At 46.1% G+C, this 13,000-nt stretch overlaps 2 protein-coding genes across 3 annotated transcripts in view; one reads left to right on the forward strand and one right to left on the reverse strand.

Moving 5' to 3' along the window:
• Positions 1 to 4,936, forward strand: part of LOC116939738 (uncharacterized) — a 33,180-nt gene extending 28,244 nt beyond the window's left edge. The window contains exon 23 of the mRNA XM_076063215.1: positions 636 to 4,936. Coding sequence (XP_075919330.1) covers positions 636 to 768 — 133 coding nt within the window. The 3' untranslated portion in view covers positions 769 to 4,936. The remainder of the gene's footprint in view (positions 1 to 635) is intronic.
• Positions 4,937 to 5,726: 790 nt separating this feature from the next.
• On the reverse strand, positions 5,727 to 11,169 carry FAM161A (FAM161 centrosomal protein A). Of its 2 annotated transcripts, none has more exons than XM_032948118.2 (7): positions 10,974 to 11,169; positions 9,755 to 10,179; positions 9,363 to 9,609; positions 8,602 to 9,209; positions 8,234 to 8,398; positions 7,306 to 7,506; positions 5,727 to 6,570 (listed from the first exon to the last, which is right to left on the reverse strand). In XM_032948118.2, the coding sequence occupies exons 1-7, from the start codon at positions 11,127 to 11,129 to the stop codon at positions 6,456 to 6,458; spliced, it is 1,917 nt and encodes a 638-aa protein (XP_032804009.2). In that variant the 5' UTR covers positions 11,130 to 11,169; the 3' UTR covers positions 5,727 to 6,455. The 2 variants fall into 2 exon arrangements, with proteins under 2 accessions (XP_032804009.2, XP_032804008.2); XM_032948117.2 differs by having other exon boundaries at positions 9,339 to 9,609.
• Positions 11,170 to 13,000: the final 1,831 nt, after the last annotated feature.

The following is a 13,000-nucleotide window of genomic DNA, read 5'->3' on the forward strand; positions in this document are numbered from 1 at the left end:
TTTCTACATATGTGACTTTACCGAAAAACCAATGATTAATATAATTTAATTCACGAAGTGATGCATTGGTGTAGGCCTACTCTTGGAGGCCTCACGAATGATGCCTTCATTTTGATTGAATTCCTTTAGCACAAACTCAATGTAATTGCAAGTCTATAATAATATTATATAGAGTATACTTAGATCCGTAAGTAGGACTCTTCCTAGAAAGATGCTATTATTAAATATCAAACATTGAATGGTTGCAGTGGCGCAGTGGTTAATGCACTGCGCTCTGAACCCGCTGACCTCAGTTCGGTTCCCAGTCACCTTGTTGTCTTCTCCAATCTACGGTGACCAGCGTGGTGAAATGCGTTTAAACAACCACCATTACCAACACGGTGTTGGGAGGCCTTTATCGAGCAGTCGATTGGTCAGTGTGAGTAAGTGAAGTGGCGTTGTACTACCCAGTACCGGTTCACATATTGCTCACCACTGACTGACATTAGCCGTGGCTGGGAATTTAACTCGGGACTCTGGGGGTTCACGCACAGTAAGCTCACCAGCGCGCCACCACCCCACGCCCCCTTCAAAAGATCCAACTGAATCCTGGCGTCTGCCGCTTGCCCCTGTTGCCATGTGGTCTCCCCCCGCAGTCGGCGAGAGAGGAACCTGCTGCTGGACGTGATGAGCATCATGTACACGCGCCGCTGGTTCGCGCCAGAGGCCACAGTGCACGTGCGCCGCACCCTGCAGCGCTGCGGCGTGCATTCCGCGCAGCACGACTGAGAGACGCGGTGAATCGGTGGCACCTGGCCACCGGGCGACTGGGCACCCGCCCGGTGATGCGGTCCCAAAGTCCATGACCACGCTCGCGGTTTAACTTAAGAGCTCCTTCTTCAGTGAGCCCAGCTGAGTGTGCGTAAAGACCCCAAGTATTGTTGAGTGTAGTGTTATATTCGGCACAAACGATGAGAATGGAGGACTTTTGGAAGCAGAGCTGGGGTCGATTACAGTTGTAATTGTATTTGCTGCTGTGGTTAAGATAATTGACCGCGGGTCTGGTGGGAAGTCTGGTAAATCTCGAGTTGTGGGCACGGGAATCCAATGGATAAAATCGGTTGGATGGATAGAGTAATAGAGCAGGTTCAGGAGGACACAACTCTAATTGCCACAAATCATAGTTTAATGACGACTTTGACGCACTTGTCTTGAGATGGTTTCTTTGTTAAGGAGCCACGTGCTCACACTCGGACAGGCGGAGAACCTCCACTGCAACAGCCCCGAATCTCCTGCGCATCTCCCTTATATACGGTCCGAGACCACGCCCCCCATTCCCGAACCTTCTTGCTGGTTCTAGACCGCTCGCTCTTCCAGCAGACTCCACTGTCCTCTTCCGTCACCTGGCCACGCTCCTATTCTCGACCATTCGCGTAGCCACCAGTCCATTCGTACTGCAGCCTGACTCCCCTGTCATTACCTCCTGTGGCCACTAGTCCACTCACACCGTATGTTGACTCTCCTGTCATTACAATTGGATGCAAAAAATCCGGATTGGTTAACTTTCCAGAGCGGAAGGTTTGCTGAAGGAATCTTTAGAAAGATGTTGCAGAAAAGCTAAGAGGTAGAAAAAAAATGTGCTGCTTGGTAACTCGAAGGGGTCCCGATGGTGAAATGAACCCAGAACCAAATACCCGATTGCTCGGAGGCCCAGTAAAACCGTGGGCACAGAGTCCCGGTCACTTGCTCATGTGGCGGCCAATGTCACCGCTGCTGGTCGATGCTGGTGGCATGGTGGGACATGGGTGCCATGCAGCGGCATGCACCCCGGGTGTTGGGCCGTCGCGTGACCGACGGAAGTGGTCATGCTCGAACGCAGCCTTCACGTTCATACGTGCACTTTTGTGTTGGTATAACGTTTGTTTACATCCATACATGCTATTGCTACGCCTGTACATTGACATGCGCGTCAGCATCGTGTCAGTAGATGTTTACCTGCAGGATAAGTAGAAACTGTGTAAACTTTGACCACTGTTCTGTGTTTTTTGGCAGACATAACGTATTGCACAATGACAGCAGGTTTTTGCAACCTGTCCTTTTAAAGTGTGTTTTTATTTCACAGAGCCCCATGTTTGCAAGTTGTGGTGTGTCATACACAATTATTATTTACATTGTACTGCTTGCATTTGCACCGAGTGAACATGAAACATTACCAAGAGAAATTGATAATTTACCATAATTACTGTATTGGTAAACATAACATGTAATGCTCACGTAAATATTGATTTGCGTAGGCCTTAGCAGGACCCTCGGTCTATAACTGACAGCAAGTATAGTCCCTGGGTGTCTACCAGGTCAGGGTTGAGAGTTTCCTCTCTGAAAGGCCGTTCACCCACGCCTCCCACTTTACGTACCAAATCAAACGTGAAAATAGATCCCAGCACAGGTGTATTTTTACAGTGTGGTTTTCAGGGGTATATTTCTCCCACATTATTATCATCTATCCGCCCACCTTGGTAATCCTCTTCTACAGCATTATCAAGGATTTACAATTGAACTCTTCCCACCACCCAGTGCTGTGATGCTGACATTGTGTAGCTTTTTTATGCCTACACAAATCCATCTGCTACATGAGAACCAATTCTGAAAGTCGTGTGTGACCATGCAGCCCAGCAGCTGTAACTGGCTGTCTGGAATGCCTGCCAAAGCCAATGAGAGGTGTCACCGCTGCTGCTCCTGGACTACGGAGCAGAGGGCAGCCCAGCCTCCCTTGCTTAAGCCGCTTTAGCAGTCGCTAAGACGTTGATCCGAGCGTGCGACAACGCCCAGGTGGCTGCTCCTCCAAACCCTCCTGCATTGGCACTCTCAGGAGCGCGGAGCCTACGCGGTCTCCACGACTATAGTGGACTGCGCCAAAAAATATATATATCTGGGTTGGGACGACTCCCAGCGTGTTCACGACACACAGCAATGCACGAATTCTGTCAGTCGGCCAACGACAGAGCGCCGATTCGCCCATGCACGTCGCGCGTGTTATTTTTTCTGGTGCAGCCTCATAAGCCACTTGTACACCCAGGTCTGGGTGGAGCAGGGATGTCACACAGTGGTCCCTAACCCATGCAATTGTTACAGACCACATCGGTCTGCAGGGTCCAGCTGCAGGAGGCAGATCCTCTCGATAAAGCATCGACGATGTGTGACGAGGGGGGAGTGGTTTGAGAAATGTGACGTCACATAAAAATGCGCAACTTTAAATATAGACAACACGTTCTACTTAATTAAATAGACTTTTTAATAAATGTTTTATCATACAACATCAGAGTGCAGCGCCACATTAAATACGCACTACAATGACAATAGTTTAAAGCGATTTGAAGCATCTTTTATTTTTACCGGGGGGGGGGGGCAGAGCTTTGTGACGTCATATTTGAGGGGGGGGTTTCTGACTCTTTGTGACGCTGTGTGACTAGGCGGGGGGGTCAAAAATCGCGTGACGTCATTTATGGACGGGCCCCTTAGGTAGAAATGTTAGCGTCTGTGAAGTCGAAAGCAGAGCGCCACTATGGTACAGGAAGGAGTGCTCTTCCAGATTTAAATAACCCACTCTGCAAGGCCTGGCGAACACACACAGGGGATGGCATTCACTGTGGGAAACCCCAGGCCAAACAGCATTCTCAACACGCTCCGGTGCGCTACCTGGTGGTCCTGATGGACATTGTTTAATTTTACATAAGGGACCGTCCATAAATGACGTCACGCGATTTTGGACGATTTTTGACCCCCACCCCCCCATTCGTCACGCGACGTCACAAAAAGTCAGACCCCCCCTCAAATATGACGTCACAAAGCTCTGCCCCCCCCCCCCAAAACCATATTTCCATTTTGAAAATAAAACATGCTTCAAATCGCTTTAAACTATTATTGTAGTGCGTATTTAATGTGCCGCTGCACTTTGTTGTAAGAGAAAACATTTATTAAAAAGTCTATTTAATTCAGTAGAACGTGTTGTCTATATTTATTTAAAGTTGCGCATTTTGATGTGACGTCACATTTATAACCCCCCCCCCCACGTCACACATCGTCACAAATGTCTGACCCAGGGGTGCCGCCAGAAATTCTGGGCCCTATGGAAACCAAAATTTCTGGGCCCCCTACATTTTTTACAGATAAAATTGAACCCAATAAACATGCCCAGTATACTTTTAAAAAGATACTTAGCACATTGCATAGTTACTGTCTGCACTGCATCATAGCAAGTGCAATAAGCAAGAGACACTACACTAGCGATCGTAGCTCGGACAGCGCAGGTGGAATGAACCATTGTGAGGGGGAGGGGTGTGACTGAAAGAGTAAATACATTATTTGTTTTAAAATATTAAATCTATGGTCAAAACGGACAAAATACACATTTAGTGCATGAGGGGCCCTAGCACATTTAATGTATGTATAAAAAAGAAATAAGAAAAGAAAAAGGGGGTCTGCTCTTCTGGGCCCTAAATCAGCCTGGGCCCTTAGAATCGTCCTAACCTTCCACCCCTTTACGGCGCCCTTGGTCTGACCCCCCCCCCAGGTGCGTGACGTAATTTATGGACGGTCCCTAATGACATCGGTCAATTACATTTATATACCGACATGTCAACAGCTTTATCTGCTGAATGCGTAAAGGTACTGTATACAATATTTCCCAGTCCTTTTCTTGACCAATACTAATGTAAGTTACGCAAACGATAAGGACAACTGTGCAAATAGAATTCCACAGCCAATGGTGACTGCGTCATGTCCATGGCAGCATTGAGGAGCGTGCAGTCAATAAGACCACCCAACAGTTGAATGTTTCTGGCTTTTTTTTAAAGAAAATAACTTTTTTTTTTAATGTGAACTTTGGAATTTATGAAGTGCAAAAAGTGATAACTGCCATCTACTCATTTGACATTAAAATGGTGATGGAAAGAATGTATTATAAACATCGGTGTGGGTTTTCTTATTTACACCTGAAGGAATAGTTTACACGGAATTTAGAGTTGTTCTCTGCTCCAACAACCAGGACCCCAATCTTTGAAGAGTCACACTCTCTCCTCTGGCTCCCGTAATCTCGACCTCTCTCTTGTAATGTTGACCTTCTACCCCTGTTCAAGGTCCACGACCTTCCTCCTCTTGTGCCTATGACCTGTGGCGTAGTAAGGACATTATTATCAGCTCAGGGGGTGCGGCCATCGGTCAGGTGGGGCCCCTAATATTTGATTTGTCTCACGGAGGCAAAATGCCACCGCTCCTCTTGCCCAACCACATCGTCGTTACACTCACGGCCTTGAACGCTGTAGGGGCACTCCGTCTTCGCAGAATGCAGCCACTACAGCGCCGCAGCACACCCCTTTGCAATATAACATTACTGCTCTAATTAAATCAAAACATTAATCGTAAATGAAAGCATTTTCATGTAAATAAATTTGAACCGCGTTTTAAATAAGGTTTTGTTCCTTTGCTGTTCCTTTGCACTGTTGTTGAAAACATATTTCGTGGTGGTTGTCAAGGGGGGCCCCAACTCGTAGCTTTGGCGACGGGGGGCGGGGGGCAAAGGCCCCCCCCTGCCCCCACGCTTGTTACGCTACTGCCTACTACACACATACAACTTACTGTATATAAACGCACACTTATCCTTTGCCCGTGATTCACGTATCTATTTGCAGATGCAGCTGCATTAAACGACTCTGTAATCCAACACTGGATAAAAAGAGACAGACCAACAATGTGTTTTGTATCTTTGTGTTAGACGTTGTACAAAGTACACTGCAAGCACAATTTGTGAAGACAAGTTGCTTACCTTCATTGCTAAATTTCACAGATTGCTAAGATACTAAGATAGATGAATATATAATGTGTTGACAAACATTGAGCACAAAAATTAACGTGGAATGTTAATACCAATCTGTAAAATTGCATTTGACAAAAATCTTGAAATACAAAACAATTTAAATAGTGTACGCAGGTTGTTTTTGAGCACCATTAAATTTGGTGTACTTTTACCCATCGTCACATATAAAACTTAACTTCTAATTACAAAAATAAAGGGTGACCTTGATGCCCCGGCACAATATTAAAAACAAATCATCATCGCTATTAAATAATTATAATTTAACACATTTTGAGCAAGGTCAATTGAACTATACACACGCATACTGACTTGGTAGGATGAAGATTTATTTCCTACGATTTGTATCCATAAACCTCCAAACGTCCACCAATGTTGGCGACACACACGTCCTAAGTTCTCACCAACATCAGGTGTAATGCGTCTGTCAGTGCTGTTCATCACTCAAGCTTTTTAGTTGAAAATTTTAAGCATACAGCAAGGTTGCCAACGGCAACCACGCAATTCAACTTGCTGTCTCAAAAAAACTGTAAAATAATGGATGATACCATTTTAGACCAGCTAAGAAACTGTTCTAACTGTACGGGAAATATTTTTTTTCTGGATGTCATTGTCTTATGTCCTTGCGTAAATATCCATCCTCCCAAGAGATGGAGCGCTCATTCTGGGAGGGGTGGAATCCGAGCTGGCCTCTTTGTTTTCTTCCTTCGGTCCGTGTGACCCTGTGTGCACACACGATGCAGTACCAGTCTCGCTTGAAGCCAATCAAACAAAAGTGCAATATAACCAATGAAACGAAACTGCAAAAAAAACTGCACAATTCCACTGCTTTTGTACAGGGGTTACGAATATTCCCGAGATAAGGGAGGCTTAGACATTACTTGTATGCGGGGTTAATGGTAGTCAAACTCCCCTTTGGTCCATTATTTCATGTTTTACCAAATCTGCAGAAATGTAGACAAGGTCATGAAATCCATAATATCGTTTTTTGGGTTAGATCACGTAAATATGTGTCGTTAACCCCGCCGCCACCCGACACAGCCAATTAGTAAGGTTTGTCACGTGAACAGAACATGAAAATTCATTACTAGTACAGCACACTGGTGTATTGGAGAGCAAAGCCACAACATTTACAGGTGTACCGACAGTAATTCTTCAGTAATTGAGATTCTCCAGTGCAATACATTTCAGTTAAATCTGTTGCCGAGATGTTAACTATCACGCCAGGTTAACACAGGTTTTTTTTCCCTCCACATTTATACGTTGAGAGTATTTGGCTGCTCTAAGTTTCCACATTATAAGCCACTTCGTTGAACTATCATTTGTGGCCAGGTCGCTTCTGAAAAAAAGCTACATAGCTCAGTGGGCCTTACCTGGTAAAATAGATATAGTTTAGTTTAAATGTGAGTCACCAAACTTCAGAACACACACAAAGCTCCGTTTCTATTCATGCAAACCTCTTGTGGTCTTCAGTGTAGTCGCTGTCCCACTCATCACTGAGCGACAATGAATTCCGTTTGTCCCTGTGTTTGGCCACGCCACGGGACCGGGATCCAACCCGCACTCCACCACCCCCCTGCGAGGGAGTGAGGGGCCAACGCTGTGCGGGTCCCCCGTGTTGCGTGGGGTCATCTGCCACACTGGATGATGACGATGCACTGTTGAGTGGGTTACATAACATAAAATCACACTTGGGACCAGAAATAGTGCATTCACACCCATATTCATTTCAAACAGTCATTAAGTTGCTGAATTTTTCTGTAAGATCAAAGTATTTTGAATCACAATAATTTTGAACAAGACTTTGTGGTTCACTGCATTAAGTTTCCACCGAAGCAAACGATACAATTCAAAGTCTGCAAAAGCTAGGGATAATAGTATTTTCTATTTTGTGTTTGCCTTTTTACACAAACTTTTGAAATTCACATCACTTAAAACTGCATATATGTACTCAACATTTCTCAAATTCCAATCACTCATCCATGACACCTCAGTGACATCACTCACCATCCAACTTGACTGCAGCACATTTGAGAATAAATGTAAACTTAAATATTTCCTGAAAACAGTTGGCCAAAACGTCCACCACCAGTGAGTGAAAGGAAAACAATGGCTATACTTCCACCATCGGGTTTTTATTGGGTTATATCGCGTAAATATACAAATGTGTCGTTAAAACCCTCCACCACCAGACACAACCAACTAGTAAGGGTTGTCACGTAAACCGAACATGTCGGGTGGTGGCGGGTTTTAACGACACATATTTACGCCATATAACCCTTCTTTTAGCATCTACAAATGTAATCTGTTTGTTGAATAACATTGTCAGTAATACAAGTTGAGGGATCACTGTCATAAGGCATGAACCAGAAGCATGTTGTGTACCTCGACCGACGTCCTGAATCGGAGTCGTCCTGACTCTCCTCCTCAAACACGATGTGAACGCCCGGCATGTGGCCTCCCACGAGAGTTTCCGTTCGAGTGTTGCCATTGTGACCTATGGTCACTTCACTGAAGTTATTCTTCTGGAGCAGATCCTTAGGAGTTTCCCTGCACAAGGTAGAGCCATGAATTCGTTGACTAAACGTTCTGCATTACGTCAACAGCTGGCTTATGTGTGGGGTCATTCAGGTTAACCATTACAAAGCCGTCTATGGATACAGGCCAAATATTACAATCAATGCACAATAATTAGATGTTATTAATTACAATTATAGGAGTGTGGACATCAAGGTGAACTAAATATATATTACCTGTGTATTTGTATGGAACTGGCTGCTGTTGGAATGGAGGGCTTGGACTGGTCCCTCTGCTTGCTTTTTGTGTAGCAGGCATGACGAGCCCTCTTGGTAGAGGCTGCACGGCGAGCCATGCCGCCCGGCAGCGCCGACTCTCTCAGGGTCTCGTCTGCTCGCACGCGCATGCGAATTCGCCGGTACAGCTCCTCCTCCCTGATCCGCTCGGCAACTGCGGGGTCGTACACGCTGCGTGGCACAGGCTTGGCCTTAAATCCACGCTGCTCCCCTGTGTCTCCTCCTTTGCCCGTCACCTCTGCCTGCTGCATCTTTGTCGTTGATCTGTCATCCCGCGAGGCTGTGTTAGATTTTTTATTTGGTTGGCGGTTGTCTTGGTGCATCGCAGTGAACAGCGGCTTAAAAGTGTGAGCTGGCACCGGAGTGGCACGGAATTGTTTCTTTCTCAGGGCCTCCAGCTCCGCTTCTTGCTTTTGCTGCTCTTGCACGAGTTTCTCCAGACGACGGGCCGAGCGAGACTTCACCCCGTGCCGCCTCCTCTCCTCCTCCCGAACCGTCATACCGAAGGGTTCGGGTATCGTGATTTTTGGTGTCCACTCCATCGGTTTCTGGCAGATGATTTCAAAACGCTCGTAAAATCTCTGCTATGAATACTTATGTAAAACGTCAAAAGTTATTTTCCACTCAATTTAACAACATATTTGAAGATGTAATTTTCTGTGCTTGTTGCACGATACCTTTACAGCAGATTTTGTACTCACTGATGTAGACGACTCGGACGTGGTTCGGACACGCTCTGGCTTCTCGCAGGGCGCGTAATCATCGACGCTGAACCCCTCCCACATGTGGTGGAGAAGCGAAGGAACACCGTCTCTGCCTTCAGCACGGCGCTTCACATTCAGGTCCTCTCCATGCTCATCTGAGCTGCTCCCTCCCTCCAACGAATGGCTGCTCCACCGAGCGTCATCGTGTAGGGATGAGCTTTCTCTCGGCAGTTCCGGCTGGAATCTGCAAGAATGACAATGCATAAAAACAGCATTTTTTTTTCACAAAACGGCGTTACGCATACATTATGCAACATTCCTTTGAAAAGATACATCAATACACGAGCGTAAATATATCGATGCAGTAACATGTAAAGCTATTCAATCACCTGTGACTGCTGGTGCCAGAAATGTTCACCCCAAATGCCAATCCCGGCATAAACTCATTGCGACCGTCTTCTGACTCGTCGGCCACTGAGCACCTGGCGCGAGGACTTTGTGGGTCTCGAGAGCAGATAGAATCTCCTTCCTTCTTGGCCTCCTGCCCCCAACCGTCGTGGCCTTGGCGATGGCCTTCATCGTCTGTATGACGAGGTGTGGCCGTGGCCTGACCGTTGCAGCCTCGGCGTCCCTGCTCACGGCTCAGAGCCTCCAGACGAGCGAGCTGCCTGCCCTGCAGCGTCTGCAGTTCCTGCAGCTTGAAGGCGAAGGTCTCACTGGAATGCTCACTCACCGCCTCTGTCAGCAGCGAGTCCAGCAGTTTCCTGGTAATGAAGGTGTCCTCCACACTTGTGGCCCGGTCTCTCCTGGTGCTCTGTGTGGGAGAATACTATCCGTTGGAAGCCACATTTTCTGACTCTATAATAATCATTTTCCATTTGTATATTCACTGTTGAATGAAGAAAAAACTAACGTCTTTTTATTTCCCGAATCAAGACAAATATGAGGTTAATTAAAAGTAACAGGAGGTTTTTAGCTGTCACTGAGAGATAGTTAAACTTTTCTGCGGATTGGCCCTCTTAAATTAACTTTCTGTTCGTGGAAGAAAATTGTAATTTCCTTAGGAAGGCCATTCAGTTGAAACGTCAATCTCTTTTCAGGAAGAACCCAGGTATGATCTTTAATTGACCTGTTAATCACTGTACACGTATTCGCCGAAGCAGCGAATGTAAACAATGAGCACAAATGAGTAGAGTGCCATAAAATCTCGATAAAACTCAAAAAAATTTTTTTCCTTCTGACGAAGCTTCTAACTCGTGTCTGACTACTCCACACGCACAGCCTCGGTGTGCGGCTACCCGATGATACATTTAATGTTGAAGCTGCATCATTCTCCCATGTATATTTTGAGGCCTTCGGTGAAGGCTCAGCATCGCCACGGCAACCGTAAACAACGCGAATTGTGGGACCCAAAAGGGGGAAGAGGCAATCAACCCGCGCCAACGCGGACGAGACCCAGAGCAGTAGCGACATGACACTGGGACCACGAGCGATGAGACGAAGGACAGCAGAAGCCACGACAGTCGTTCATATATCAAAGGCAGCAACAGTGGTGAGTTAAAAGAGCCCACTTGGTTCGTGAAGTCTCAGCGGGGCGCACGTCTGTACCTGCTGCTGAATCCATGGGTTGTTGCTGTCGTCGCTGTCGTTATCCTCACTGATGTCCCAAGCGGGTTCCCTTGACCCCGGGCCGGTACGGGGTGACCAGCGGCGAGGGCTCGACCCGGACCCGGAGTCGCCCGAGACGGCAGCCGACGACTTCATGGCCAACCTCGCGACTCTCGGCGACCACTTCCGGGGGTGGGTGGGGGCGGAGCTAGCGGCGGAGGGGGCGGGGCTAGCTACGATGGGGGCGGGGCTAGCTACGATGGGGCGGGGTTACACATGAGGGGGAGGGGCTAGTAATACTGAGGAGCCATTGCCCGATACGTCGCCGATGACAGCACAGGGACTCCTCGACTTACGAACGAGTTAGGTTCCAGAGATCTGTTCGTAAGTTCAACTTTACTCCGATCGATTCCAAACACGTTGTACGGCGTGTACACTAAATACGGGGAATGGCTTTAAAAGTTGTATAACCTCCTGAAGATATAGATGCTACTGGTTCTTCATGTTCTACATATGTAGATGCCACTGGTTCTTCATGTTCTGTAGATGTAGATGCCACTGGTTCTTCATGTTCTGTAGATGTAGATTCCATTGGTTCTTCATGTTCTGTAGATGCCACGGTTCTTCATGTTCCACAGATGTAGATGCCACTGGTTCTTCACTCTCTGCAGATGCAGATGCCACTGGTTCTTCATGTTCTGTAGATGGCACGGGTTTTTCATGTTCTACAGATGTAGATGCCACTGGTTTTTCATGTTCTGTAGATGCCACTGGTTATTCATGTTCTACAGATGTAGATGCCACTGGTTCTTCATGTTCTGTAAATGTCATTGGTTCTTCATGTTCTACAGATGTAGATTCCACTAGTTCTTCATGTTCTGTAGATGTCACTGGTTCTTCATGTTCTACAGATGTAGATGTCACTGGTTCTTCATGTTCTGTAGATGTCACTGGTTCTTCATGTTCTACGGATGTAGATGCCACTAGTTCTTCACGTTCTGCAGATGCCACTGGTTCTTCATGTTCTACAGATGTAGATGTCACTGGTTCTTCACGTTCTGCAGATGCCACTGGTTCTTCACGTTCTGCAGATGCCACTGGTTATTCATGTTCTGCTGATGTAGATGCCACTACCGCCATATATTGCCTGGTGGTTGAACTTACGACTCTCGGTCCGAACAGGCAACTGGACATACGGACAGGTTTGTTCGTGTCTCTGAAAGTTTGTAAGGCGAGTGTTCGTAAGTAGAGGAGTATATGTATATATAAGGCCACATCGTGAATGACGAATGTGTTCATTTATTTGTTATTTGTACTCGAACACCACTGCCAACGTAATGTCACCAAATAATGTGGTGGTGGTGTTGGGGTTTGCTTCCAGTGCTTTACCCTCTCTTCAGAGGATTGAAGATCTAAAATAAAAAAATCTGTTTCTGGCAATGGCAAGAATTATACATACACAATGAGCATTCGCGATTGCTCACCGGGTTAAATCAATCCCCTCTTCGCCTCAAATAATAAAAAAAACTAAATTCTAAAGAGATATCATACATATACAAACACAGAGACAATTTCAACCGAGAAGATGGATTCTGGCTTAGCAATCATTGGAAGGATTTGATAAACCATTTCGGGTCTTAATTGATTGTTCGCGATTACGGTGGCTTTCAGACTGCATCCATTGTTTTCGTCTCCCCCCTCCTCTTTTCCGAACATAGATGGACTCGTCCATCTGAATAACTGCCAAATCGCTCTCCGTGGTGCTAACGTTAAAAAACCGCCACTTTTTTCAAATTGTCTTGCTGTGGTTTTCACACCTGATGATGTTTGCTTGTGTTGCAGTCTAAACGTCGTGAGAATTTTATTGTTTTATATTTTTATTATTTATTGTTTCCCTTCAACGTGAGATTACGGACAGAACCAATATTATATCATACATGTCAACACATACGGTTTACCCGTATTCTTGTAGAAAGATATTGCGTTTTAAGGTTCATACGGCGTACGGTTCATACGGCGTACAGCCG

The sequence above is a fragment of the Petromyzon marinus genome, chromosome 6 (genome assembly GCF_048934315.1).
Source record: "Petromyzon marinus isolate PM22_M1 ecotype Great Lakes invasive population chromosome 6, UKy_Petmar_22M1.pri1.0, whole genome shotgun sequence".
Lineage (NCBI taxonomy): Eukaryota > Metazoa > Chordata > Hyperoartia > Petromyzontiformes > Petromyzontidae > Petromyzon > Petromyzon marinus.

Bases quoted from the DNA above. Each gene is read 5' to 3' on its own strand.
- FAM161A (XM_032948117.2), bottom strand. From the start codon at position 11,129: ATGAAGTCGTCGGCTGCCGTCTCGGGCGACTCCGGGTCCGGGTCGAGC. The intron at 9,210-9,338 runs GTATCGTGCAAC...ATCATCTGCCAG, and splicing joins GTACAAAATCTGCTGTAAAG to AAACCGATGGAGTGGACACC. The intron at 8,399-8,601 runs GTAATATATATT...TACCTTGTGCAG, and splicing joins AGTTCCATACAAATACACAG to GGAAACTCCTAAGGATCTGC.